This window comes from Gymnodraco acuticeps, unplaced genomic scaffold (assembly GCF_902827175.1).
Source record: "Gymnodraco acuticeps unplaced genomic scaffold, fGymAcu1.1, whole genome shotgun sequence".
NCBI lineage: Eukaryota > Metazoa > Chordata > Actinopteri > Perciformes > Bathydraconidae > Gymnodraco > Gymnodraco acuticeps.
In genome coordinates this window covers 3,135,221-3,161,362 of record NW_022990125.1, presented here as the reverse complement: position 1 = coordinate 3,161,362, position 26,142 = coordinate 3,135,221, and the positions used below count along the sequence as shown (strand labels likewise).

The window sequence follows — 26,142 nt, the reverse complement described above, 5'->3', positions numbered from 1 at the left end:
ATTTAATCCCTTAAGGGACAGAGAATACATTTACAACAAACTGGACCAACGCCAGAATGAAGCAACAAGGTCCCATGTCATGGCCATTTCTACTGATCATAATTCCATTGTTGAGGTCTACTAGAACAGATTTATATTGTGCAATTTTCCAAACTCACATTGGTTTCTCATAAAGTATCTCTGTATAGTATGTGTATTCACTCTCTGTCCTAAACGGCTTGTTGGAGCTCCTGCCCCCCCCCCTCCCTCCCGATGAGCCCAGTGGCCGTCTGCGAGACAGCGAGACACAGCTAAACCCAGCCCGAAACCCAGCCCGAACACACACCCGCACACACCCGCAGCCTGGCTGGGAGTTTGTGTGTGTGCTCACACACCGACTCACAGCCTCGCCACGTCCCGCCGTCTCAGGGAGGAGAAATCGGTGGAGCTGCAGCTGAGAAAAGATTGAGTGTGTGTGTGTGAGGGAGTCCGCAATTGGCCCATGTGGACCAATCCACGGACTTAACGTAACGGCTCCGCGGACGTAACGTAACGGCTCCACGGATTGGTCCATTTGGATCCATTTGGGTATGGGCACGTCACTGTACCCAGGAAGAAAAAGAGAAATCTCCAACGAGGCGTTCTGGGGCAGCACAGACAGGTATTATCTGTGTGTTAGAGTTTTACTCACTACAGGGTGTACTTTGAGGGTTTTGACTCTGCAGACCGTTTACATGCAGAAAAACCTTCATAACACACAAGGGGACGGGTAATAATCGGAAAAGCATGACATGGGACCTTTAAAACATGCAACATAGATGCTTTATCTTGGCTGTAGTTTCAAAGTGCGCAGAGTTATTGGTTACAGCTTTAGCTTTGCTAAGCTAGCCTGCAGGCTACGTTACTCAGGCTTCATCTCACACTGCTTTGGAAGGAGTACGTCTTGGAACAGATCATGGTACCATGTCACAGTATTTTGTTTTCACATTCCTTAATCAATCTACGCCCATATAATAATCTTTTTCAGATACCTCAAATATATTGATTTCAGATTCAGTTGATTTCTCTCCAGAAGTGGTAGGGGAAATCTGTGATGCAGCTGCAAAGGTCTTATTTCTTACAGCGGAGTGAATTTGTGATTACGGGTGCAGTTTGTTTATGGCTTGAGAGGAATGTAGGTGGGTGGGGAAGAGATATATGTGGAGATGACACTGCAAAAAAGGCAAGCAGCTCGAGAACAAACACTTTGTGGAGAAGAGATTCTACTCAAATACTTAGACAGCATCTAAGCAGAAGGAATTACTTTCCCATGATGAACCATTTGTGTGAAGAAGCAACAAGAGCTCCTTGTTCCAACAGTGTTATGCTCACAGTCTCTCCACGGCCCAAACTAGAAACCCATAAAAACATGAACACCTTTCCCACTTAAGTTATAGAGTGTGAGCAACCCGTGGCAGACCTGAAGAAATATTTACCTTTTTCAATGCTGAGTCAACTCTGTGGTTCCCAGCTCCTTAAGCAGAATGCTCGGCCTGAGGTGTTGATGATGTGAGGAGAAGCAGCAAAGAGGTCAAACTCGAGTTTATGCTTAAAAATACGGGTATAGTTGATTTCCTGTAAACCTTCAACACATTGAGGCTTACAGTAAATCAACTGTGTACCACGTGTCTTTGTATATACTGTATATACTGTAAAGCACAAGCATAAAAAATACACAATTTATACAATCCAAGCTACTTGTTCCTTTATGTAAAAACTGGGTGAGTGAGTTTTGTAAATATCGCATATATGTATACATTCACTGGTGAATGTGTGTGTACAGTATGTACAGTGTGTTATAATGACTGTGTATGGATGCCTGACGTTTCTGGATAAGCTGTGGCCTTAAGATAATGAAAACCTACTTCAGGAAAGTTTGTTAATGTTTCAGATTAAGTTCGTTTTTTTTTAATTTGACTTTCTTTGGTTTTAGGTGGTCATTTATAAAAAACGTTATTTTATGCCACAACAGATTATCGTTTTTTTAAATGTAATACCAATAGACATTTTGACTTGTCAAACAAAGAGGTTTGTAATGACAAATGTAATGATAATTGCTGCAGTTCAAGGCCTGACAATCAAATTATATTTGTATTCAATTCACCTAAATAATCATGACGTCATGTTAAGCAAATGTATGTTTGGCAGAAAGTTATGTTATGTTTTGTTTTGCAATAGCCAAACCGAATGTCATTTTTATAATGTGAAAGTTCTATTTAGGGTGTTAGAATGAAGCTCCGTATGTCTTATCACTTACAACACCACGGTTAATAATAAATAAATATTTAATGGAAATCACTAATCAGTGCGTGTCAGTCTTTGTGTGGTTCGAGTGCGATAGAAATAATAAAACATTTTGGTTTCTTTGCAATAGACCCAACAAATATGGGTTGAAGCAGAATATTCAGTTAGACAGCATCTTTCAATACATTTCCACTTGACAGTTATTGGAAAACTTTGTATCACACGAGTTGGGAACAATCCTCTCGCAGACACCACTGGAATCTAGTTCTGCAACCATTGTGCAGGCTTATATTTATCTGCAGGAATACAAGACGCAAACAAAATGAATTGACGTGCTAAAAAAGAATACAAATCCCTGCAACATCAACATGCTGATATGGATATCGAATGCTAATAAGTGAAGGTTCAAAGCTGTTCGGTACAGCCCTAATGTCATCAATACATGTTTTCTAATGGTCATTTCCAGTGCTAGCTTTAGCAAAAAATGATGTACACATTTTGAAACCTTCCCACAAAGCTCTGAATCTACAACCGGTGAAACATTTTCAAAAACAATTGACAGGATGTGTTCGTGCACCACTTTAGTTTTCAAAAGTGGTGCACGAACACGTCCTGTCAATTGTTTTTGAAAATGTCTAAAACTTCTGTCTCCCAAAAATGGCGGATGCTAACAAGTTTCTAAATAAGACTACAAAACAATGTCAATCAGAACATGAGTTAGCGTTTAGCTTAGCGCTGGTGACACGCAGTCATGTGACCCGGATGTAGTTCTTTGATGTAGTTATTTTATAGTAATGTTAGCATTTTAATACTGGTGAATGCATTTAGGCTTCAAAAATCATAAAGGTCACTGCACCACTATATGGGGAACACATGTCTGACTTCATTTTGAAAATAAATGTGGTTTTTGGGTAGCAATTCAATGGTACCAGGCTAGCCAAGGCCATTATTGAGCACATTCCTTAATGTTGCTAGTGAATTCAGAAATATTGCAGAATGGTAAAATAGGAGAGAAAACTAAACTACAATTTCTGAATTTCTGAATTGTGCGTTGTTTTGTGCGACTACCTTCCAAATCATGTTTGAAAACCGAAATAAAAAATGTATGATAAATCTGAGTCTTGCATACTTTTATTCATGTCTTTGAATGCTTTGTAAGGATGGTCAGAGCGCAGGTGGGGGACCTTTAAAGCGGTTCACCACACTTTAGTGGTGACAGATGTCCCTCACAGATATAAAGATCATCGACATATCAGAGCGTTTGTCCCTTGGGCCAGGCCACACCTGTACAAGATATGCAACATACAGAAAATAAATAGATGCATGTTAAAGGTCTTTTCCATATACAAATATATTTTATGAAGCTTATTGTACAAGCATTTATTGTTTTACCTACAGCATAACATTTACAAGATAGTGTTGAACGGTGAGCAAGCTTTTATAAACTGCTGATATGTACGGTATATAAGGGTCTTCGATATTTGTACTCCAAAATACATTAGTGAGGTTTAGAAACGGGTTCAATTACGTAAAAAGAAAGGCCCCGAAAACGACTTGTCAGCAGTCTGCAATGTTGTACTGGCACAACCAGTGGAAGCCATTTGATTCTAACACACCTTGATCAAATCTGTATTGGCACAAGATGAAGAAGCACAAACTGGAAAAAGCGTCATTACAAAATATAGAAGGTTAAAAAATCTGCCTGACACAAAATAAATGTCTCTGAAATATCAAAATAGTGAATTTATTGTAATACATTTTGGAATAAATTCTACTTCATACTTTTCAAAAGAATATGCACTATGTTCACTCATTGTAGACTATTTTGTACCATCAAAAATAACTATTCCAGGCTGCTTGCTTTGACTTCAGCGTCATTACAAACTGAGCTCTGAAAAGGCCATGAATCAAATCAAAGTCTTTGAAAACAGGAATCCACCCGTTCAAAAGGCACTTCTATCTCAAAGACACATTGGAATATCATCATCATATTGTGAGCTATATACAAAAACAATGTACAAGTCTATAGAAAAAAAGGTTTGCTGTTATATTTCAGTCTATTTGCTCTGAATAAATATTTGGTTTTATGAACTCTGATGAATTCACACCCCAACGCAACATCATGACACAGTAACTGCTCTTCGTTTCAAATGCTGACCTGAAGCAAAGTACATGTGATAGAAAAAGACCCCCCTTAATGATTTATATAAATCTGCTCTATACAGTAATATTAAAGGCTTACAGTATGCTACCAAGAAAGATATAGATCAGATCTTCTTGATCTTTCAATATATTATAGGTATTACTCATAATTTGTATTTATAGTCATCTTTACTTTTTAATTAGCAGAAACAGGATCACTTCAATTTTTGGTAGCAGAAAAAACAATGATATCTCAAACTTGTAAGTGACATTTTCAATGACTTTTGGTCAACATCTAACCCCAACCCATAAATAAGGAGCCTTAAGGTCATGTAAAGTTCAGCGGTGTGTATTGACTTGATACAGACTTTTTTTTATTTATAAATTGATTTTCCTAGAAGGATTGCAAATGCGTTCTAACAGCCCAAAACACTTCCATTAGGAGAAATGCACTGAAAGATCAAAATATTATGCATATAAAAAAAACACAAACACTCGGAGCGCTTGTTGACTTTCGGCGATTATGAAGTTGGCCAACTGTCAGTGTCACTGGAGGCTTACCTAAAATATAAGTTTGATTGCCTTTTTTTAACAATGTGCGATTCCTTCCGATATTATTTCGCATCTGCTGTAAGCTAGCTAGCTAACGTAGCTAACCTAGTCATTGACATTGACAGTTGGCCAACTTTAGAATCCCCGACCGTCAACAAGCGCTTGAGTCCCAGCTGCGTGCATCACTTGTTACTGCCCCCTGGTTTACGTTGTGTGTTGAGCTTCTTCCAGCATTTTGTATTTACAGCATGTCGTTTATGCAGTTATTTTGAGTAAACCGTGCTGATAACACATCAAGTTGGCAAATGTTTTCTTAACGCTGGGCAAGTGTTGTAGAGTTGGTGAAGATTTTTCTTAATTTGCACGTCTTTTGGCATATTTGTGATTTTTTTGTTTTTTAGTTAGTGCAGCGCGTTTTCTAATAGTGTAAGTGTATAGGGCCGTTGTAGCGCGCGTGCATGGGTCAGCCAACGTAGTTTCTGGCAGTTTATGAACGTTTTTTTCATAAATGTTATCCTACTCTGTAAATACTTTTAAAAAATAATGCAAAGGCATATTGTTCTAAACTGAATACCAACAACAAATAGGTTAAGACTCAAATGTACCTGTTTTTATTAATCCCTTATGTCTGCCAAGATTTTACAACTCTTCTTTCTGAGCATTGAGTCCTGTGGTTTCACACTTGTGAAAAACACACGATGACATCCCATGTTCAATGTTTATCCTTTTGATATGCTGTATCCCTTTATATTTTTGAAAATGATTTGCAATTCCAACTGTTAACGAAGACCACGAATGAAAAGTAGCTTACACTTCCGAATATAATAAACTCTTAAAAATGTGGGTTCTGTACAACAACGGAGCTAAACACAAATATGTACGGCTATCTACTGTACCGTCTACATCACAATTTTGGCTTTGGAATCTAATATATCTCTCTATAGCAGCCAAGCCAATAATTATACAATAACTTCTCATATAGTGAATAACACAGTGATAGTACAGACATAAATAGATACAAATAGTAACAAAAACCATGCAAGTGCGAGCATAGACTTGGTGGTAATGACAACTTCAAGCTGTAAAGGAGAGAAAGATGAGAATGATCCACAACAGAGGCATCAGTTTGAACTGAAAAGAGACTTTTCCTTCAGTTCTTGCCTCTATTATGCCTCGATCACCATTTGCATAGCTTGATACTGAGTTTGTGATTCATTCATCGCCTGACGGATAGTTGAGCAGCGATGGTAAAGACATAAAGTGGTGAAATGGGAGCATGGAGATTTGACTTTCCATTCCAGTTATCTGCCACGAGGACAACTCACAGGATCCATTCCTTCCCATGAACAGTCTCCTCTTCACCTGGAACAACAGGCGCGACTCTCCTCCAGTGCAAAACGGAAGTTGGGTTCAATGGTGGGTTTGGAAGTGAAGGAAAGTAAGACTGAGGGAACAGAAGGAGAGAGTGTCGTTTTGGCTGCACTTTTTTTCTTTGCTGAGTTTTTTTATGAACAGGCATTTAAGGGGGGGGGGGAATAAACTATCTACAGGCACAAGAATCTACAGTCATGTTGGGGTATACTTTCAGCACCACATTCTTGTCTTCATCGAAGAAGAGGATGCTGAGAGAAGACATCTTCTCTGGGACACAGCATGGCTCGGGGATGCCGGGGACGACGCCCACCGCCCGCACTATGCTCTGGATGGTGGCATGGTTGGAGGGCTTCAGAGCCTAAAGCAAAAGGACAAAAAAGTTAATAAATGCCACATTATGTTGTATGGTTGAATTCCATGATCAAAACTAATCACTTGAAAGCAAACGTTTTTCTTTGGTTATATACGGACATTTCAATAAAGGGATTCTCTTTCACCACATATACCATCTGTCTTCGGAAGTGAACAAAAAAAGTCAATTCTATCCAAAAGGTCCCGTTTTAATTATGAACCACTGTACTTGCCATAGTTGTGTATGCATTGTCATGTTGTAAAAGGACAAACTTGTTACTGATATTTCAGGTCCAAACACATTTGTTTGGATAATCTTGATCAAACGGTTTAGTCCAATGATCCAGTTTGTGCTTCCCCTGACTTTGTTGTTGTGATATCTGAGCAATTACTTTAATGACAACAGAGTTATATAACCATTAAAAGATGGCTAGATCGGGCCTTCGTACAACAGGTTCAAATTAAACCCAACGTTAATAAAGGTGAAACTTCATGTATCTGCCCTGTGATACAGGGTCCCACTGAAATATAATGTTTTTTTACTTGGCCCAACTACACTTTTCCACAAAGTTTAAAATCGGGCCAGTAGTTTTTCAATAATCCCCCTGATAAAAAAACAAACCTCCTTGGTGGAGCTAATAAGACCTAAGTTATAAAAAAAGAGGCCTGGACAGTATCTCTTACAGAGGTCTTTGTGTTTACTACCATTCAGAGCTAATTTGACAAGTTTGCATATCAATCATATAACGCACACTAAACTGAATATTGTTCAGTATCCAACAAGCAGCCGCCTGTAGATCAAAGACCCAGGCCCTGAGTGTGGCTCTACCCCCAGCAGTTCACACACCTGATCAGCTGCTTCGTGTCTTAGCAGGATCCTATAAGTGACAGCTCACCTTCTAATAGTAGCTATTTAGCAGCTTCTAAAGCTTTTGGTTGACAGCAGAAAAACAACATCACAGGATCACAGACAGCAAACCTACAAGAGAGGGAGGGGCCGGCCTCAGGCCCTAATGCCCTACTTCTGGGACTAATTACATCCGACTACAAAGGCCGGAGACTCCGAGGTAATGAATTAAGTGGATGGATCTCGTGCATTCCGGCCATGTTTAAAATACCTGTGATGTTATCTTGTCACCGGAGCCACAAGCTAAGATGGGAGCTGATGTTTAACATTCGTTTTTTGTATCTGTCACTTCTTTGTATGAGCTTTAAATGTGTATGCATATGTTGTTTTTTCTTGTTAAGAACAATGAATACATCAGTCTGTGAGAAGGATCTTGTTTGTGTTCCTCGAGCATTGTTTTAAACTTTCAATGATTATGATGTCGAGGTCAGCCACCTGCTCTTAGGAAGTTGGATATTTGAGCTATTTGAGTTTTTCCAACTTTTGGTTCCAAAGCCATATAGATTGCATTATCTGTAATTCGACCATTTATACTGCATGTTTAGTGAAGTTAAGTACGCTCTGGACTTAAGTTTAGTATCACAATGGTATAAATGTAGCCCTGATGCATACATTTATAGACATAATGACCTTAATTCCTAGAGATAAAAGCACAAGCTGTAACTATTTATTGTGGGAGTTGAAGATTAAAGCAGATGGCATTCTGTTTCTTTGCCATGATCATCTATAATATAAGACAGATAGGCTTCAGGGACATCTGATATGAATGTTATCCAAGTGCACATAATACAAAGCAGCAACAGTAAAGGGGCTGTATACTTAATGGCCAAATGTACTGATAGCTCAACATAGCCTGCTCCATTTACAACAATGTGCCATACTGGCTGAAAAAAAAGAGTTACATGTAAAGTACAGAAGGATGCGTGTAGTCTTCTGCACTGCATCTAAAATGCCTCAATATGCATTTACTTGCTGTCAATACAGATCATGAATCTGATATACAAATAAAAATGGACTACTTCTATTGGCTGAGAGGGAACAGAACCTTGTTAGAGGAAGTATTGAGAGTTAAAACCAGTAGTGCTGCATTTCCAAACCTTTTGGCAACCATTGTTTACTTGTAAACCTGTTGTATTTGTTGACCAATATTAAATATAATGCAGTCATTTCAAAGAGAAGAATGAATAATGCCTGGAAAAATAAATGTATTTTGGGTGGCTTTTATGCTTTGTGTGTTTTCCCATTACTGAAACACAGCAGAAGTGCACTATAAGTCTCACCTTTGGCATGGGGAACTGGCAAGACCCTGAGCAGTAGTAGGCATCAAACGACTTTGGTGATATAATCCATTCACTCCATCCAATGTCAGCAAAGTCCACTTTCAGGTATCTCCGAGCACAGTTCCTAGGCTCGTTCCACTGCTTCTTTCGAGCCTTTTTAATCGTCTGCTCGTCGAACTGAAGCAGAGGCATCTTGTGCCGCTGATTCTTGCGTGTCTTTTTACGTGGGCGACGGGCCTGCTTGTTTTCAAAAGTTTCGTACGGACTCGTCTCGTCCCACCCGGTCGTCTCGTACGGATACTCGGGCCCGGGGAGTTCATTGTTCTGCAACGGGAGCAGAACATTCACTGAGCGCTTGTTTCTGGCCTGCGGTTGTTCTAGTTCAGTGTTGTTTCGCTCACGCAGTCCCAATTGGGAAATAGAGCCCTCTCCTCCCACCGAGTGGTGTCTCTGGAGGGTGGCTACCACACTTTCAGGTTCTGAAATGGCAGAGTCATTGGCGTAAACCAAGATGTAGGGCGAGCGGTCAGACAGGAGCTTCTTCCACTGCTGGGGCCCCTGTGAAGTCACATCGATCCCTATGAGCAGCTCGTCGTGGTGTTTGGCCTGGTTGACCACGCGAGTTATGTCCTTCCACTGCCAGGATATGAAGTCCCTGTAGAGGGTGGACACGTTGATCCGGAAGTGTCCAAGAGTCCTTATCTCGTTATCCACCGAGGCAAAGCTCCATATGACCATGTGGATGTGGTTGTGCCTCCGGGGGCCATGGCGACCACAGCTTTTGGACCTGGAGCAGCCTTGGGTTCTGTTCTGAAGGTCTCCGATGTAGTAATGAAGAGTGGCAGACAAAACGTCTTCCGATTTGGTGAGGGCGGTGAGGTTGAAGATCTGCAGCTGCTTGTTGTTTATCGTACCTGTGTAAATAAAGAATAATCTTAATTACAAAATGCAACACAGTTGTACAGGACATCAGAACTAACCAACTTTCCTATTTTCCCTTTTACAATGTTTGACTAATGATATGTTTGAATTCACTTTTTGATGGTCTAACATTTTACAGATAAAGTTTCATTTGCTCATTATAAAATATCTGTGTTTTCATTATCTCCCTCCCCAATACTCTACAAAACATTCAAAAAGCTATCCCTTCTTCAAGTTTAGTTTTTTAACTAAACAACTTTGACAGTTATGTGTGCAGATCATCCAGAGTAACAGGATGGTGTTGACCTACACCTCTTTATATATGAAAAAATAAACTATTTAATTTGTTGTTTATAACATAAAGAGAACTCCATTAATCTCTATTAATGTGGGATAGAAGCATAGTTCTCAAAATACTTTACAACCTTGGCAAATGAAACCAAAACTGTCTGCATATATATATATTTGTAATTTAGGTGAACTGACCCTTTTAAAACCATGACATACAGCTAGCCATAGGAGGCAGTACAGTCCAACACACTTTGAAACTGGTAGTGGAAACTGAAAATAGTGCACATGTCCAAGTAATAATTCCACACCGTAGCCTGTAAAGCAATTAAAAGCTTATAAGATTGAAGTTACTATCAAAGTTCCCTGAAAAAAAAAAACTATCAAAATCCCTTTAAATGCAGAGACTCACTGCGGTGAAATCTCCCAGATTCTAACGCAACACATGCAGGCTGGGCATCTGCCAGATGCTGGCTCCGGAGAAATCTATCTGGAATATCTGACACTTAAATCTGAGAAGAAAAATGCTTCGGGAAAGGATTTTGCATACAGAGATCTCTCTGCTTTTGGCGCAGGGAATGGGTAACAGGTTGATCATATTTCCATGACTGGATCAACAGGTGTATCTCGGTTTCAGCTCAGTACACCAGGACGTCAATGGCTCAGGTTTTGGGGATATTAAAAAACTTAATGAGGACAATAAGCATTTGTTGGTATGCGAATACGTTTTGTGGCCACACACCTCGTTGCACTTGTAATTTGCGGATAATTACAACTAAGCAATGCAGGATACGCTACCAGATCCAGTTTATATTAACCAACATGTACGCAACAATGCATACATGCCTCCTCTAGACTGGCAGTGTTGATAACATGCGTAAAAGTTTGGGCACCTACCCCATTGCGCTTTGAAACTGCGGACAGTGTTGCCGTCCTTGAAGGGAAATCCAGCCCGGTTGTACTTCGCGTAAAGCATCTGCATGTGTTCCGTCATTGTATCCTGTAAAAGCAGATCCTGGTCGTCTTTCGCAGGGTGCTTTTTATCCTCTGAATGCGTAAAATCCACCTTTCGCTTGTCTGGGAAACTGTCTGTTTTCAGCATCGCGCAGTATCCAACGCACAGATAACTCCATCCGTAGAGCAGCACGACCACGAACCGAGAGTAAAGAGCCATGCTCGAGCCAAAGTGAAGGTAGAAGCAGAACAAATAACTATTTGTGGAAAGTCTAGCACGTTTCCAAATGTGGTCTCTACCTCCGGAAAAACATACCATCACCTGAGGAGTCCTCACTTAGAAAATGATACCATCACCTTTGACACCAGGCACAGCGAGAGGGAGGTGGGAAAATGAGAGCGTTATCCAAATTGTCTCTCAGGGCTGTTAAAGTCAGTCAATTATAACAGTATTGGAGCGCTGGAGAAGGTGCAACAGATGCGGCAGAAGTAGGCTGCTAAAAAAGCGACGCATTTGGTTTTGCACCCGAGCAATGAACTGATTTCAGGGCAGCAGTCAACCGTCCCCCCGTCTCAGCTTTCATTGAAGGTAAAGCATGTTGTGCTTGGTATTATAGGACTTGAGGGACCAGCTGGGTATTCCTCTCTCGCTCTCATATAGCGCTCTCGCTCTCTCTCATAGAGATCGATCTCTAGCTAGCTCTCTCTATCTATATCTATCTCTCTCTCTACTCTCTCTCTCTCTCTCTCTCTCTCTCTCTCTCTCTCTCTCTCTCTCTCTCTCTCTTTCTCTCTGACACACGCACTTACACACTTACACACACGCACACACACACACACACACACACACACACACACACACACACACACACACACACACACACACACACACACACACACACACACACACACACACACACACACACACACACACACACACACACACACACACACACACATAGTTTCCTGTTCAGGGTAGTTTTAGGCACATTCAGCCTGGGGACATATCTAATGTTATCAAGAGCTGAAGGAGGCTGTTTTTTGACTGGAGACGGATCTTCTAAAATATTGTAGTGACATTCCGCCGATGTATTGAACACATTTGAATATCTGAGCGGCTGCCACAGAGCAGCCGCTCCGTGCGTAATTTCTACTCCGCAGAGCTGTGCGTCTGGGCCGCGCTGCTGAATGAAGCGGCTTATTGTCGGCATTAAAGGCTCTCTCCCCTATTTAGTTTAGTTCAATGGAGTTAAGCACACACATCCTGTGCCATCACCGTCCTGTAAACACCATGCCGCCCTCCACCCCCCGCCACGGGCTTCTCTTTCAGGGGCACTCGGGAGGAAATGATTAGGGTATTTCCCCGCCCTTGGACATCTGATGGCAATAATATTAGCATGCCATGTCCTCTATATGGGGGTTTAACCCCTTCAACTAGCAGGAGATGGCAGGAGAGAATCCGTTAAAACAAGAACAGCAGCAGAATGAAAATCAGACTGAAAATCAGATATTTTTCACATGTTGTGCACAAGTAAGACATTGACACTTGAGGAGACGATGTGGTTTGTCACATTCTGAACACTGAAGCCTCATATTGTTATTTTAAATCATCTTTTCACCCATCACTTAACTGGATATATGAACTGGAGGAATTAGCTCAGACCACTGTTAGGTACGCATGGGCAGCTGACTTTTGCTTTAAAGAGGCCCTATTCTGCTAATTTTCAGGTTCATATTTGTGTTTTATGCCTCTCATGTTTCCATGCTTTGATGCTCAAAAAGCTCTTTATTTTTCTCATACTGCCTGCTGCAGCACCTCTTTTCATCCTCTGTCTGAAACCAGAGCCCATGTCTGCTCTGATTGGTTAGCTGGCCGGCTCTGTTGTGATTGGTCAACCTTTTAGAGATGTGTTGGAAATGACCCGCCCCATAGCATATCACATACTTTGTTGGAGCGCTAACCAATAGAAGCACACATAGTGATGTCACTGAAGTAAAAATGACTACTATGGAGGCGTTTCAGGCATAGTGTGGGAGAGAAACTCCCTCTGGAGGGAACTTTAGGATTGTAGCCTTTGCAGACCATTTACATGCACAAAAACCTAAATAACACATAGAGGAAGGAGACAACCCCAAAAAGAACAATATGGCCCCTTTAAAACTAAAAGTGATCCTATACTTTAACAGGAGGCCTCTTCAAACTTTTGAGATGCATACTGTATGTCTGGATGTTTTGTGTTATCATGGAGAAACTGAATAAAAACGCTTATCAACATTCACATAATAAATCATTTTTGTAGCTTCAATTGATATTATGGGATTTAAAACTCCAGGGAAACTATTGTGCACTCTTTTTGAATGGAGAACATGTTAAAAAAACACAATTAAAAACATGAAGTGAGTTTCAATTATTATTTATAGATAATAATGCCCATGGTTCTGAATATACTTAGGTTAGTTCATCTTTGTTTTCTTTATTAGTTGTATTTTTATTTTACTGCAGGTGAAAATAAAATGTCAATATGAATAAAATGTACATTCAATCAAATAAACATATTGGTATATTCCCATTCCGTTTGGCGGTAAATTAAATAGTTGACAACCAATCAATGAATTGTTCAAACAAAAAATGGTGAAAATGAGAATAGCATGAAACTAAAATGAAGTGAATGGGTTAATATGTAATTAATGCTGATTGTAATTGTCAAACACATAAGGATGAAACATTTTATAACAAGAGTCCAAACTTCATGAAGATACCTGAAATTAATTTGGAACTAAAATTGTAAATGTATAGAGGGTAGAACAGTGTTTCTATCTAAGGCCCAGTTGAGTTTGAATCCACCTCTTTACCTCATGTTGTGTATATTAGGGGCAAGTCCAGGCCTCAAACTAATAAAACCATGCTTCAGTAAAAACCCAACTGCTTAAAAGCCCAATAAAATGAATGAAGAGGGATATAAGCATTTCAATTAGATTTTATTGTGAAATCATTACTATTTAGAGACACATGATTTGTCTGGCTGAGTTCCAGCAACTAGTTTTTTTGAGTTTTTAAGGTCTTGCACAGAAGTACGGCACATATAAAAATAGCAATTTCACCAGCTTTTTAAAGCGCCCATTTGTCACGAGCTGTTTTGATTGGTCGGTGTTCTGAGCGACTGATTCCACTTTGAAAGGAGGGAGAGCTGTTTCATCACCATCGACGAGCCACATGAAGGAGCAGTGGTCTGTAAAGCTAAACAGCTGTAGATGAGGGTGAAATGTTCATTTGCCACCCGGCCAGTTTGAATTCTTGTTACCAAAACACAAAGCAGGGCAGATAGTGACAGGTGGACCGCCCTGGCCCCGAGGTTAAATCATCTGGCCTTTGACAAAGAGGTCAAAGAGGAAATGACATTCCCCAAAGCAATCCTTTGCCAAATGTAAATGTACTTCTCATCCTTGTTCGTCCAGTTAGTTTTGTTGAGACAAAAGCAGAGACTATAACCTGTTTTTCAGAGCCTTTATTATTTCATGAAGAGCTACATTTCTTTATTTTATATACTTCATGTTACACTATATTTAAAGACATATAACAATAACAACACATTCGGGACAATGTGTAATGAGAAACTGCCCAACGCCAATATTGGTAGTTGTTATTTAAAACTCTGGAAGACTTGTTCACATTTATTTCATCATTATGCCACAACAGACTGAGATTTAACATCTCCTTTTTAAGAAAAAAAGAAAAAAAATGAACTGACGAAGAAAACCCAAAACCCAGACCCCCATTCCCCAAACCCTTGCTTTTACGGAACCAGAACCCACATCCATGTGTCACCACACCACACATATGGCCAACAGGGTCCAATTCAGTCAAAACAGATGCAGCTGCTCTGGTAACCGGGTTGCTGAGGAACATTAGAGGTTTCTGTTAGAATTTACTCATTTGTTTAAAACCTCGTAACTTCAAATTAGTACCACGGCAGGTTGAATATGGCTTGAGTTTAAAGGAAAGGTTTGATTCTTGTCTATGCGTTATATTAACCTAAAGCCAGGAGACTATAAGTGCAATGGAAAGATGGAAAGCAGGGCCAAGCAGCTAGCCTGGCTCTGTCCAAAAGTAAACAAAACAGGAAATGCCAGGAAATGTATAGATAATCCAGGAAGTCCATGAAACAGTGTGTCACAACCCCCATGTTAAACCACAGCTATGGTTTTTGTATTGATTAAACAAAAATGAGATATAACGCTTTATATAATCAAGCTTGAGATTTGCTGGTGGGCAGATTTTTAAACCATTGGAACGACTAGTTGTTCCCAAATTTCCAGTGCTTATGCTAAACTAAATTCAGCTAAGCTAACTAAACTAAGCTAACTAAGCTTCTGGCAGTTACATATTTCCCACACAGACAGAAGAAGGGCTATCCCCATCCAACTCCAAAAGACCATGTCAAACAATTTTTCTTAACACGTGTATTTGTCTTGTTTTAAATGCATTTTTTGTAATGAGATAACATGATAAGGAACCTTTATTTCTGTTAAGGTACATCAATGCTGGACTTTGTGGATTACCTGTATTTTAAGTTTTTTTAGGAGCATTTAAAAGAATGTGGGGAAATTGTGGAGAGTTAAAGTTAAGATATGTACAGTATATGGACTACATTTTGCAGGTTTCCTTGTAACCACGGAAACAAATGTTACCTCTCAACTACACGTCTAAATAGTCATTTATGAATACATAATAATGGCCCTGTCATTTGTAAACTTGTAGGGGGGCAGATTATATCATATGTTTCAATAATAAATGCATACAAGAAATTAAAAGGAAGCAAAGTTGCCTACAGTTTCTAAATAACTTCCTGACGCGGGTTATTTAAAGAAATGTCTTCTTCAGTGAATGACTAATATGTAAATGATAGGGCACTTTGATGTCCTGAAAAGTGTGCCTTGCATCTGGGAACATGCGGAATGCTTTAAGCCCATTACCCATTCTTCCAGTCCAATTGGAGCTACCGCAGCCTGGGGGAGGACATAAAAAGCCGCCCCCATCATCTTTCAAAGCTCTTACGCCTTTAATTTGTTTAGACAAACAGCCCAAAACATGCCAGGCTAAACGACGGGACGAGCCCGGGGTCCCAGAGCAAGCATATTCCATTCCTCTGGGGAATCCCAAATTAACTAAGGGTCTTCATTTAGGGGAATTAGGAAGTCAAAACACTCTATAATACAATTGTAATAAAACTTAATGGGCGGAAAAGATCTGAAGTATAAATTGACATTTTTAAGGAATTTTGCAAGTGAACTTGTCACACTAGTACATCCACTTGTCCATCTGCGAATCCAACGTTAAAAGCCAATTTTTCCACTGCAGCACCTCCACCCAGATGGTATGCATGATATGAGGGCAACAGTTTGTAAATGACGGTGCAACTGCAGCCACTTGGTCAAATTAGAGGCTTCCTGCACTCTCCAATATGTGCCATATGTATGAATGTGTCGGCAGCAGCCTCTGAAGATCAGACCGTCCTGATGTTGTGGTCGTAGATGACGACATGGATGTAGAGGTCCGACTGTAGGAAGGTCCGGTTGGAGTCCTCACCAGGACCAGACTGGAACCCAGCACAGAGTGGTTAGTAGGGCTTGATGGACTACAAGGTGCATGCAAAGTGAATTGTTTTGCCTGCCATAGATGTGAAATTAAGCAAAGCCTCAGATATCGAAACACATTTATTTGTAATAAGAGGTATTGTAAACTGTGAATATCAAATCTGATACGGCCCCACCACTAAGATGTGAAGCCACTAACAGCTGGGAACATTTATTCAAGGCTAAGTGTGTCAAAAGCTTCTAGTGGGAGTGGATCCATAGCCAACCATTACACTCAATTTACACTTTTACCTCAAACACACTTGTGGGTGTCCTAATAAGTGAGTCGGTCTTCCTTTGCAGGTTCAAAAGAGCGTCAATAAAAATGGTCCAATACAAAAATGACTTTATGGACCCTTTGGGAAATGCTGGGTAAACTAAATGATAAGCATCTGTTTGTAAGGAAAACAACAATTAACACTCAAATAATCTAAGAAACGTACAACTTTTACTTAGATTGAATCAAGCCATGGTTATAACTGAACAATTAAAAACCCTCCACCCCCAAACCCACTTTCTGGCTAGGATTACACGAGCAGAAAAACAAACAAACCACCCAAAGTGAGCTGATGTGAGTATTAATTTTGGAAGGTTGCACTGCCTATCTGTGGGCACATGATTGAGCTAACACTGGGTTAAAAGCCGGATGGTTCTGTTCTGCTCCGTGCCGAGCCAATCTGGGCCAGTGTCTGGGCACACGGGTGGTTTGCTGTGTCTGGCTTCCTATGCCTTCTCTTGTGTTTTTAATAGACAGCCCGGTCGGGGCGGTGCTCGACCGCAGCTAGAACACTGTGCTGCCATTTTGGCGATTGGCCTCAAACACGCAGTCCCCACAACTCTGTCTGCAATTTCAAAATAGTTCAGCTCCACACCAACTTCTTCCCAACCCCCCCCAGCAAAGAGGGGAACTGGAGAAAAGAAAAAAAAACACAGTCTGTCAGTCGTTAGTCTTCCAGGGCCCCTGTCAGACTCTGAGCATGGAGGAAGCACCTGCCTCGACCCCTTGATCCTCCATTCTTTGTGCAGGTGGAAAGCAAAATACTTTTCCTTCACACTGATTTACTCCTCTCTTAGTCCCTCCAACTGATAACCCTTTACTCTAAGCTCCTTCAAAAAAAGTAACACGTCAAAAAAAGACCCCAGTACATATTAGAAAATAAGGGGGATGATACATTGCAAATAAGTGAATTGAGTAATACAGTTTGTTTCATTGATAAGCGCGAATACTTTAACAAATGTGTTCTGCCCCTATTGCCTTTTTGCTTTTCAGGGACCTTTTTAAAGCAGTGGAACAGGTGAACTTATCTCATTAGCAGTGCCATGTGTCTCCCTGGGGCTTAAAAAAAACACAGGACAACAACATAAACAAACACCTACCATGGGGTCCACATTCAGGATCTTTTTGTCCCTCTTGTTCTTGAAGAGAAGGCCGTTTGGGTCGTCATAAATTACCTCAAAGTTAGGGCTGGAGTTGGACGTGGACACCTGTGTCTTCCAGTTGTAGTAGCTGTAGAGAAATGGTAACAGGTTAGTTGACTGAGAAAGACACGTCTTAAGCTTAAATGTATAATAAGTACAATTTGCGCTACAAGACTACACCTCTTATATATTTGGTTGAGTTGTGTACTACCTACACTAAAATGGCCTCGTCTTTGTGCATGCGTTAGCTGGAAGCTGTCATGAGTTAACTTTCTTCCGAGTTTAAACCACAATGTTACAATACTTTTTGATATTTTTGGTCTTTAACTTTATATTTTTAACCAGAAGAAGTTATTAGCTATCGGACATCTCGATCTTAAATACATTTTCAGTGTTTTCACAAGTTTTAAATCCGCAGGTTGGTTAGTTTTGTAGATTAAACTTCTATGGAAAATGTGGCTTTAGGTAAAAAACTCCTGAACGATGAACACTGAAGAAATTCTAAGTAGTAGAAGCTGCCAGCACTGACTGAGACATTGGTAAAGACAACAACTCCCATACCATACTACTTCATAACCCCACTACACTCCTTATTCTGTTATTATTTAGTTACTAAGTGTAGTAAGGTAACTAAAAGACAGTAGTTTTGGGTTGCACTGGTTTTGCTGTTCGGTCATTTGGTTTGTTTTTGTGGGCCCACTCCGGCATGCTTGCTTAAGAGAAAACACATTTGAAACTCATGTATTTCAATGAAACCCAGAAACTGGGTTTTGGAGCAAACTCTGTGAACCATGAAACCAATTTATATTGCCACTTTTGTTGCATTCTGTTCATTCATTTCTCTCCCCCTCTATTGGAAATCAATGGATCTAGCGTCTACAGTGAACCTTGGGTTTCACTCCCAACAGTTGCAGAATTTCACTTGAATATAAAAAGTTAAACGGGTTTTGTTAAAGGTCTGGCTGTGATTGGTAGATCGCATTGCTGCAACATAACACAGAATGAACAGTGACCTGTTGAATAATATATGGAAGAACTGGTGACTAGTGCTCGGTGGTAGTGGTGTGGCCATTTGGAGAGCTAACTTTCTTGAACATTGTCCTTTATAGCCTCCCACAGCCAGGAGGCTTTAAACCAACATGGGCACCATATTGATACTTTGCATGTTTCATGGAGGAAGGGAAACTTTTTGGATTACAGAGCATTACACGGCCATTGTTATCGTATTCATATTCAACAGCAGGTAATAAAAGAACCCTGCATTGCAGAATAAGAAAGGAAACCAACCTGCAGAGCCAAGTATCTTTTTAAGAGCTGCAGAAGGTAAGCGTATGTTTCCAATTTGATTGCGAGAGCGCTGCGTTGGAGTTCGCCAAGCCAGGCATTAGAGTAAAGCTGTGGCTAATAAGTGAATGGAACCAAAGAGAGGGTTGAATTCCAAAATAAATGAACGATTAATTTACAGCATCCTATTGGATCATGCATTGCTTTTAGGTTTTGTGTTATTTTTGAGACACCAGAGCAGTAGTGTGTAACTTGGTGCAGGTTACTTTAATGCATTTAGCATGTGCATTATGATTTATTTCTTACAACTCAACAACCACAGGTCAAGGTGCTCCACTGTCTAACCGGGTGTCCCTCAAGTGTAAGTATTTGGTCCATTCCTGTTCATCATATACCTCCTTCTCCTTGGCACTATCCTACGTCCTCATAATGTCCACTTCCTGTCGATGATACACAGGTGAACCTCTCCACCAAACCAAACACTGCTCTGCCGCTCACCTCTCTCATCACCTGCTTCCAAGACATCAGGAGCTGTATGAGCAGGAACTTCCTCAAACTCAATGGCAACACAACAGAGGCCCTGCTCATTGGCTCCAGACCCACCCTCTCCAAAGCTCAACACTCCACTGCCTCCTACCTCATTATAGATTAGGGATGTAACGATACCAAAAACTCACGGTACGATAATATCGCGATAAAAAGTCCACTGTATGATATTTATCGCGATATTGAAAAATAAAGGAAAAAATGTGATTTTTTAAAAACTTTTTCAAAAAAAAATGTCTTTATTAAATAATAAATCTGATTTGTACAGCATTTTAGTAGGATAGTAGTATTTTAAAGTGTCAACAATATAATAATCAGACGCCTGCAATAGAATAAATAAAGTTTCACTTTAGTTTTTCAAGTAACTCAACTCTAACTCACTAACTCACTCACTCACTCAGCATCATCAAGGTTACCTTTTAGGAATATGAGCATGTCCACATTTCCAGATAGAAGCTGGGATGTTTGGGTGTTTACAAAATCCCCTGCTGTGGAAACAACTCTCTTGCTTGGTACTGATGTTGCTGGGACAGAGAGAGATATGCTTTGGCCATGGGTGACAGCAGTGGGTCAAACTGTGCATTGTCTCTCCATCACTTCAAAAACAATACAGTTTTTGCCAAGAAGGTGAGGCTTATTGACAGGGCGAGATATAAACATACTGTTGGTACTTGTCAATGTCTCTAGGTATGTACATGTAGCCCTGTAAATACGATGTCCTTTTGTGTTATCTGTTGTTTTATGTTCATGTTGTAACCATGTTGGACAGGTCTCCCTTGAAAAAGAGATCGATGATCTCAATGGGACCATCTGGTTAAATAAAGGTTTAAAAAAATAAAATATATATATTTTAAAAAAACATCCCTATTATAGATACATTCCTTGTTTCTTACTCCAACCAAGTAGATATTGGTCGCAAATTGGTAGGGTCAATCTTTGTCAAATTATTCATCACCTGAAGCTACCCAAACAAAATGATAGAAGAAACTTTAAAAAAAGTTTGTTGATGAAAAGAAAATTATAAACAGCAGCATGACATTCGTAAATCCTTAAAATCCTTTAATACTTTAATTGTTATTGCTAAAGCTTAACATGTTTGAATCCTCAATTGTTACATTATTTAAGTGTGGTTCTTCAGAAAAAAAGGCACACCAAGGTTTTGTAACATTCAAAGCATCAAAAGCCAGCAAATGCGGGACTTCCGGTGAGGCACGAGGCTGAAGGCAGCAAGATACTGAGCGCTGAACAAAATCCCCTTTTTCGATAGGTCTGGTAGCCCGGTGCCTCCACTGTTTACATTCATGGGCGCGTGATATGACGTCATCGGCAGGCGACGGTCTGTATATGGGCTATACCATGTCATGAGAACGAGAGGGGGATGGTTGTAATGATACAGGTTGATCGGTTTCAGAGAGGTTTTCTATTCCTCAGTTTTACTGTCTGTGAGATCTGCCATGCTTTATCTTTATGCAATCAGTGTTCAGTGTTAGACGTAGCTAAGTGACGCTCACAGATGTTACCAAGAAGAGGGTCGAATGTGGGGGGAAAGGGGAGGGTTGTTAATCAGGGATCCACCACCAACTCACAACAGGTCCAGGGAATAAATACACACTCAGATAAATTGGAACATTTGAATATTGTATAATTTAATGTAAGAGGACTTAACTCTCTATATAAAACGTTCAAAAATCTTAGATTTCTTACGTAGAAAGAAGATAGATATTGCAATGTTTCAGGAGACACACCTTAAACCTAATGACATTTCAAGGGTTCAAAACAGATTATATAAACCTATTGTGGCATCAACTGATGGCACTCGCACTAAAGGAGCTATGATACTTATGAGGCGTAACTTAAATGTATCAATTGAAAGGATTGGCTCCGACAATAAAGGATGTCTAGCTTATTGCTGCACATCTATTCAGGGTAAAAAAGTGGCTTTTGTATTATGCCCCGACAGTATTTGAAGCTGATATTTTTCCCTCAGTCACTTCACAGTTACTGAAGTTAAATGATTACCAATTATATGTTGGGTCGGACATGAATGCTTTTGTAAATAATAACCTTGACAATTCTGGTGTAACTCTGTCAAATTCTCAATAATCTGCTTCCAAAGCACGTAATCTCTTTATAAGAGACTTAAACTTAATTGATGTGTGGAGGGTGCATAATCCATCTGCAAGAGACTAAACATTTTTCTCCACGAGTAGAGATGTCCCGATCCGATCACGTGATCGGGGATCGGAGCCGATCACGTGATTTTCAAAAGATCGGAATCGGGAGAAAAAAATCGGGGATGGGGAATCTTTTTTTTTTTTTTTTATAAAATATTTTTATTATTTTATTTAATGTTACAAAACAACAATGACCATGTTCACATCTTAAAGTCATCCTGAGGCCTTAGTTTTGGTTTAAAATTACACAACATCATGTATGTGTTGCTTCTTTTGGGCTTGTTTTCATAGACCTGGTTGCTTATTTCTCTCAAATCTGGCAACAGAGTGGGCAGGGCGCATTCTCTTAATGCATTGCATAAAGATCGGATCGGGAAAAATCGGTATCGGCAGATTGTCAAAATCAAATGATCGGAATCGGATCGGGAGCAAAAAAAGGTGATCGGGACATCCCTATCCACGAGACATAACAACTTCTCTCGAATAGACTACATTCTTGTATCTTCTGGGCTGCTGTCTTCGATACAGTCAATGGAGTTCCTACCCAGACATCTCTCGGATCACAACCCAATTTTAGCTAATTTTAACTATGGAAATATAAAAAATGGGGCTACTAGATGGAGGTTCAACACGACCCTTTTAAAGAACACATTTATATCGCAATTGAGATCAAAACTGACAAATTTATAATCTTGAATAAGAATAGCGTCACAGATGTGACGGTGGTTTGGGCCACCACCAAGAGTTTTATACGAAATAATGCCATACGGTTCAGTTCTCACCTACATAAAAGCCGACTGCAAAATATTTCTTACCTAGAAGAACAATGTAATATGTTGGAAAAAGGCCTAAAAGAGAGATACACTACATCAATAGAAAGTGAGCTCAAAACAAAGCAAGCAGAACTTAACGATTTATAAAGACACAGGGCAGAATATATGATCCATATAACCAAACACAAGTATTATGCAGAAGGCAGCAGACCAAGCCACCTTTTGGCATTAACTTTAAAACAACAAGAAGCTAAAAGGACCATACCAGCAATCAGATGTAATAAACGCGGAACAGTATATTCTACTGAGGAGATAAATGAAACATGTAAAAATTACTTTAAATAACTGTATTCAAGTAGCTCAGTTCCTTCTGACGAAGACTTCGCCACATTTTTTAGCGGGTTAGGCCTTCCAACATTATCATTAGATGACACCAAAACACAAATCACGCTGGAGGAGCTATATACAGCAGTCAAAGCTACAAATAAGGGCTGTATGTTGGGTATAGATGGCATACCTGTGGAACTCTATTTAACATTTTGGGATATTATTGGACCGGTTAGAAACACTTAATTATTCTACCAATAAGGGTATGTTCCACAAAGACTTAAATACGGCTCTGATTACGGTTATACCCAAACCTGGAAAGGACCACTTTGAATGTTCTAACTATCGCCCAATATCACTGATAAATGCTGACCTCAAGATTTTTTCCAAGGTCTTAGCTGACTTGAGACGGTGGTTGGGAAAATAATAGGCCCTGATCAAACAGGCTTTATTAAAGGGCGACTCGCATCTGATATCCGCAGACTCCTGCACATACTTGGCGCAACACATACAATTCCACCTGCCTGTGGCCTTTTGTTTTTAGATGCCGATAAGGCGTTTGATCGCCTGGAATGGCCATATCTATGGAGGGTTCTGAAAGAATTACAATTTGGAGATACATTTATTAACATGATTCAAACATTGTATGCGAATCCTACAGCCCGAGTATGTGTGGGAGGAAGCTTCTCTGAGTTATTGACATAAAACGGGTACAAGGCAAGGAGACCCTCTGTCTCCTTTAATTTTCATTGTATCCATCGAACAACCCTCCGATTTCCCCCATCACAATAGGTGGAACGTCACATTCTATATCACTATATGCGGACGATACATTAGTTCAGTGAACCCTCCCCTGTGTCTTAGAAGTATTGGAGCAGTTTGGGCAGCTTTCGGGATACAAGATTAACCAAATCAAAATCAACACTGATGCTTATTAACATAGACCAGCGGTTTTCAAAGTGTGAGGCGGCAGGCGCGCCTCCCCGGGGGGCACCAGAGAGCTTCAGGGGAGGCGCAGCGTGAGAAAAGAAATAACGAGAAAAAGATGAGTAAAGTGACACTTGCACACTTTTGGCTGTCTGTGGAGACAGAGTTCCCCCACCTCGCCAAAAAGGCTGAAAAAGTGCTCATTCCCTTCACCTCCACCTACCTGTGTGAGTGCAGATTTTCCGCTTTATCAAAAGCAAGTGCCGGTCAAGGCTGCAGCCAGAGGATGATCTGTATGTTCCCACTAAAGTAGGGGTGAGTGTAATAAGGAGGCAAAGTTGACGTTCAGTGTGTTGCCGGGAGAATATAAGGATGTTAAAAATGTTAAAAATGTTGTTGAGAACACACAAATATGTGTTGAGAACACGGCGTGCGAAAATATACGGGTCGTGCTGCAGCTAGATTTGCCTGTCCTCTGAAGGTGTCGGCGACTGACGTGCGAGGAAGAACGGCTGTCCACAGGCAGTTCCAACTTTAACAACTTTATTAACTTCCAGGGTAGTGAATAGAACATGCAATTGTACTTGGGTGTGTGGTATATTTTCATGCACGCACGCCCGGCGCATGTTCCACAACACACAAACTGAACAACACTCAATTTTCCGATCGCTATCCGCTACCAGTGTCCTTGCCATCTTGCTATAACAACAAGTGCACGTTACTGATGCAATATGGTTGAGACCATTCAGGCTTATTCTAGAGGCGTGCAAGGAATAGTCCAAGTAGTGGGGGAGTTTTATAAAAATATGTTTAAAACATAAAGATAAAAATGTTTAAAAAAGTTATTGTTTAATGTTTTAAGGAGGTGACGCTACTCAGCCAATCAAATCGGTGCAGTCAGTGAGTCAGCACGATAGATTCAAACACAGAGATGAGACGAGAAGAGAGAAACAGTAAGTCATTTCAAATGGCGTGCGAGTAGACATTTTCTCTTACTGGACCTCTTTGAAATGCAATTGAATACCCCTGCATTATAGCAACAACAACAACAACAATAATAATAATAATAATAGCAATAATAATTGGGAGGGGGGGCGTGGTTATTCTTATGTTCTCTGAGGGGAGGCTCACCTTCCCACACTTTGAAAACCCCTGACATAGACAAAAGTGAGGTGTCCCTCCCACCCCAGATTAATGTTTCAAATGAGGTCCTCTATTTAGGTATTAAGGTAAGTACTTCCTTATCATCTATAGCTAAAACAAAATTACTCTTCAGTTTTGGAAAAAAATAGAAGAAGATATTACAAGATGGAAGCACCTTCCATCATCAGTCCCAGCCCGTTTATCGGTTGATGCAATATTTGGAATGGCAAATGACCCAGTATAAAATGGTCAGCTCTTCAGTATACAAAATCAAATGGGGGATTGGCATGCCCACATTTTAAACTATATCATTGGGTATTCATATTAAGATCTCTCAGCTATTGGGTAGATGAGGATATGTCATCTTGGAAGAATATGGAACAAGACTTAATAGCGCCGATAAGATTAAGGGACTTTCTCCTTTTAGGTATATCTACCAAAAGATGTGATTTACTGTACGGTCCAATTTTAACTTATATGATTAAAGTGTTCAGAGCAGCAGGGAAATTCCTAAACTTTAAGAGTGTGTGGTGTAGGTCATCTCCATTAAGGAACAATCATAACCTATTGACTGGGGGCAAACCATTTAACAACAAAGCTTGGGAGGATAAAGGTATTCAAACTCTTCAGGACATTAATGGGGAAAATTGTATTCATGACTTTCAAAAACTGGTCTCTCAATATAATATTGATCAACACTCTCTCTTCTTTTACTTTAGAATAAGGTCTGCCTGTAAAGCCTATGGGGTCCCCTGGGGGTCAGATTTGAAAGAACATCCTGTTCTGAGTTGGGTGCAGAGTGCTCCCAAACAAATAGTTTCGTTTATCTATAATAATCTTAACTCCCAGAAATATATGCCTACATCAGGCATGAGAGCATGGGA

At 40.1% G+C, this 26,142-nt stretch overlaps 2 protein-coding genes across 2 annotated transcripts in view; both read right to left on the bottom strand.

Moving 5' to 3' along the window:
• Positions 1–4,811: 4,811 nt before the first annotated feature.
• On the bottom strand, positions 4,812–11,667 carry bmp3 (bone morphogenetic protein 3). Its single transcript, XM_034216722.1, has 3 exons — positions 10,975–11,667; positions 8,869–9,782; positions 4,812–6,688 (listed from the first exon to the last, which is right to left on the bottom strand). The coding sequence occupies exons 1-3, from the start codon at positions 11,348–11,350 to the stop codon at positions 6,497–6,499; spliced, it is 1,482 nt and encodes a 493-aa protein (XP_034072613.1). The 5' UTR covers positions 11,351–11,667; the 3' UTR covers positions 4,812–6,496.
• A 2,853-nt stretch (positions 11,668–14,520) lies between these two features.
• The window catches only part of cfap299 (cilia and flagella associated protein 299), a 104,879-nt gene continuing 93,257 nt past the window's right edge, over positions 14,521–26,142 (bottom strand). Inside the window, exons 5-6 of the mRNA XM_034216613.1 lie at positions 18,043–18,172; positions 14,521–16,628 (exon numbers count right to left, since the gene is read on the bottom strand). Coding sequence (XP_034072504.1) covers positions 16,536–16,628; positions 18,043–18,172 — 223 coding nt within the window. The 3' untranslated portion in view covers positions 14,521–16,535. The remainder of the gene's footprint in view (positions 16,629–18,042; positions 18,173–26,142) is intronic.

Coding starts and splice junctions, on each gene's coding strand:
- bmp3 (XM_034216722.1), bottom strand. CDS start 11,350: ATGGTATGTTTTTCCGGAGGTAGAGACCACATTTGGAAACGTGCTAGA. Junction 9,783..10,974: donor CAGTTTCAAAGCGCAATGGG/GTAGGTGCCCAA, acceptor TTATTTACACAG/GTACGATAAACAACAAGCAG. Junction 6,689..8,868: donor GCCAGTTCCCCATGCCAAAG/GTGAGACTTATA, acceptor CTTTTGCTTTAG/GCTCTGAAGCCCTCCAACCA.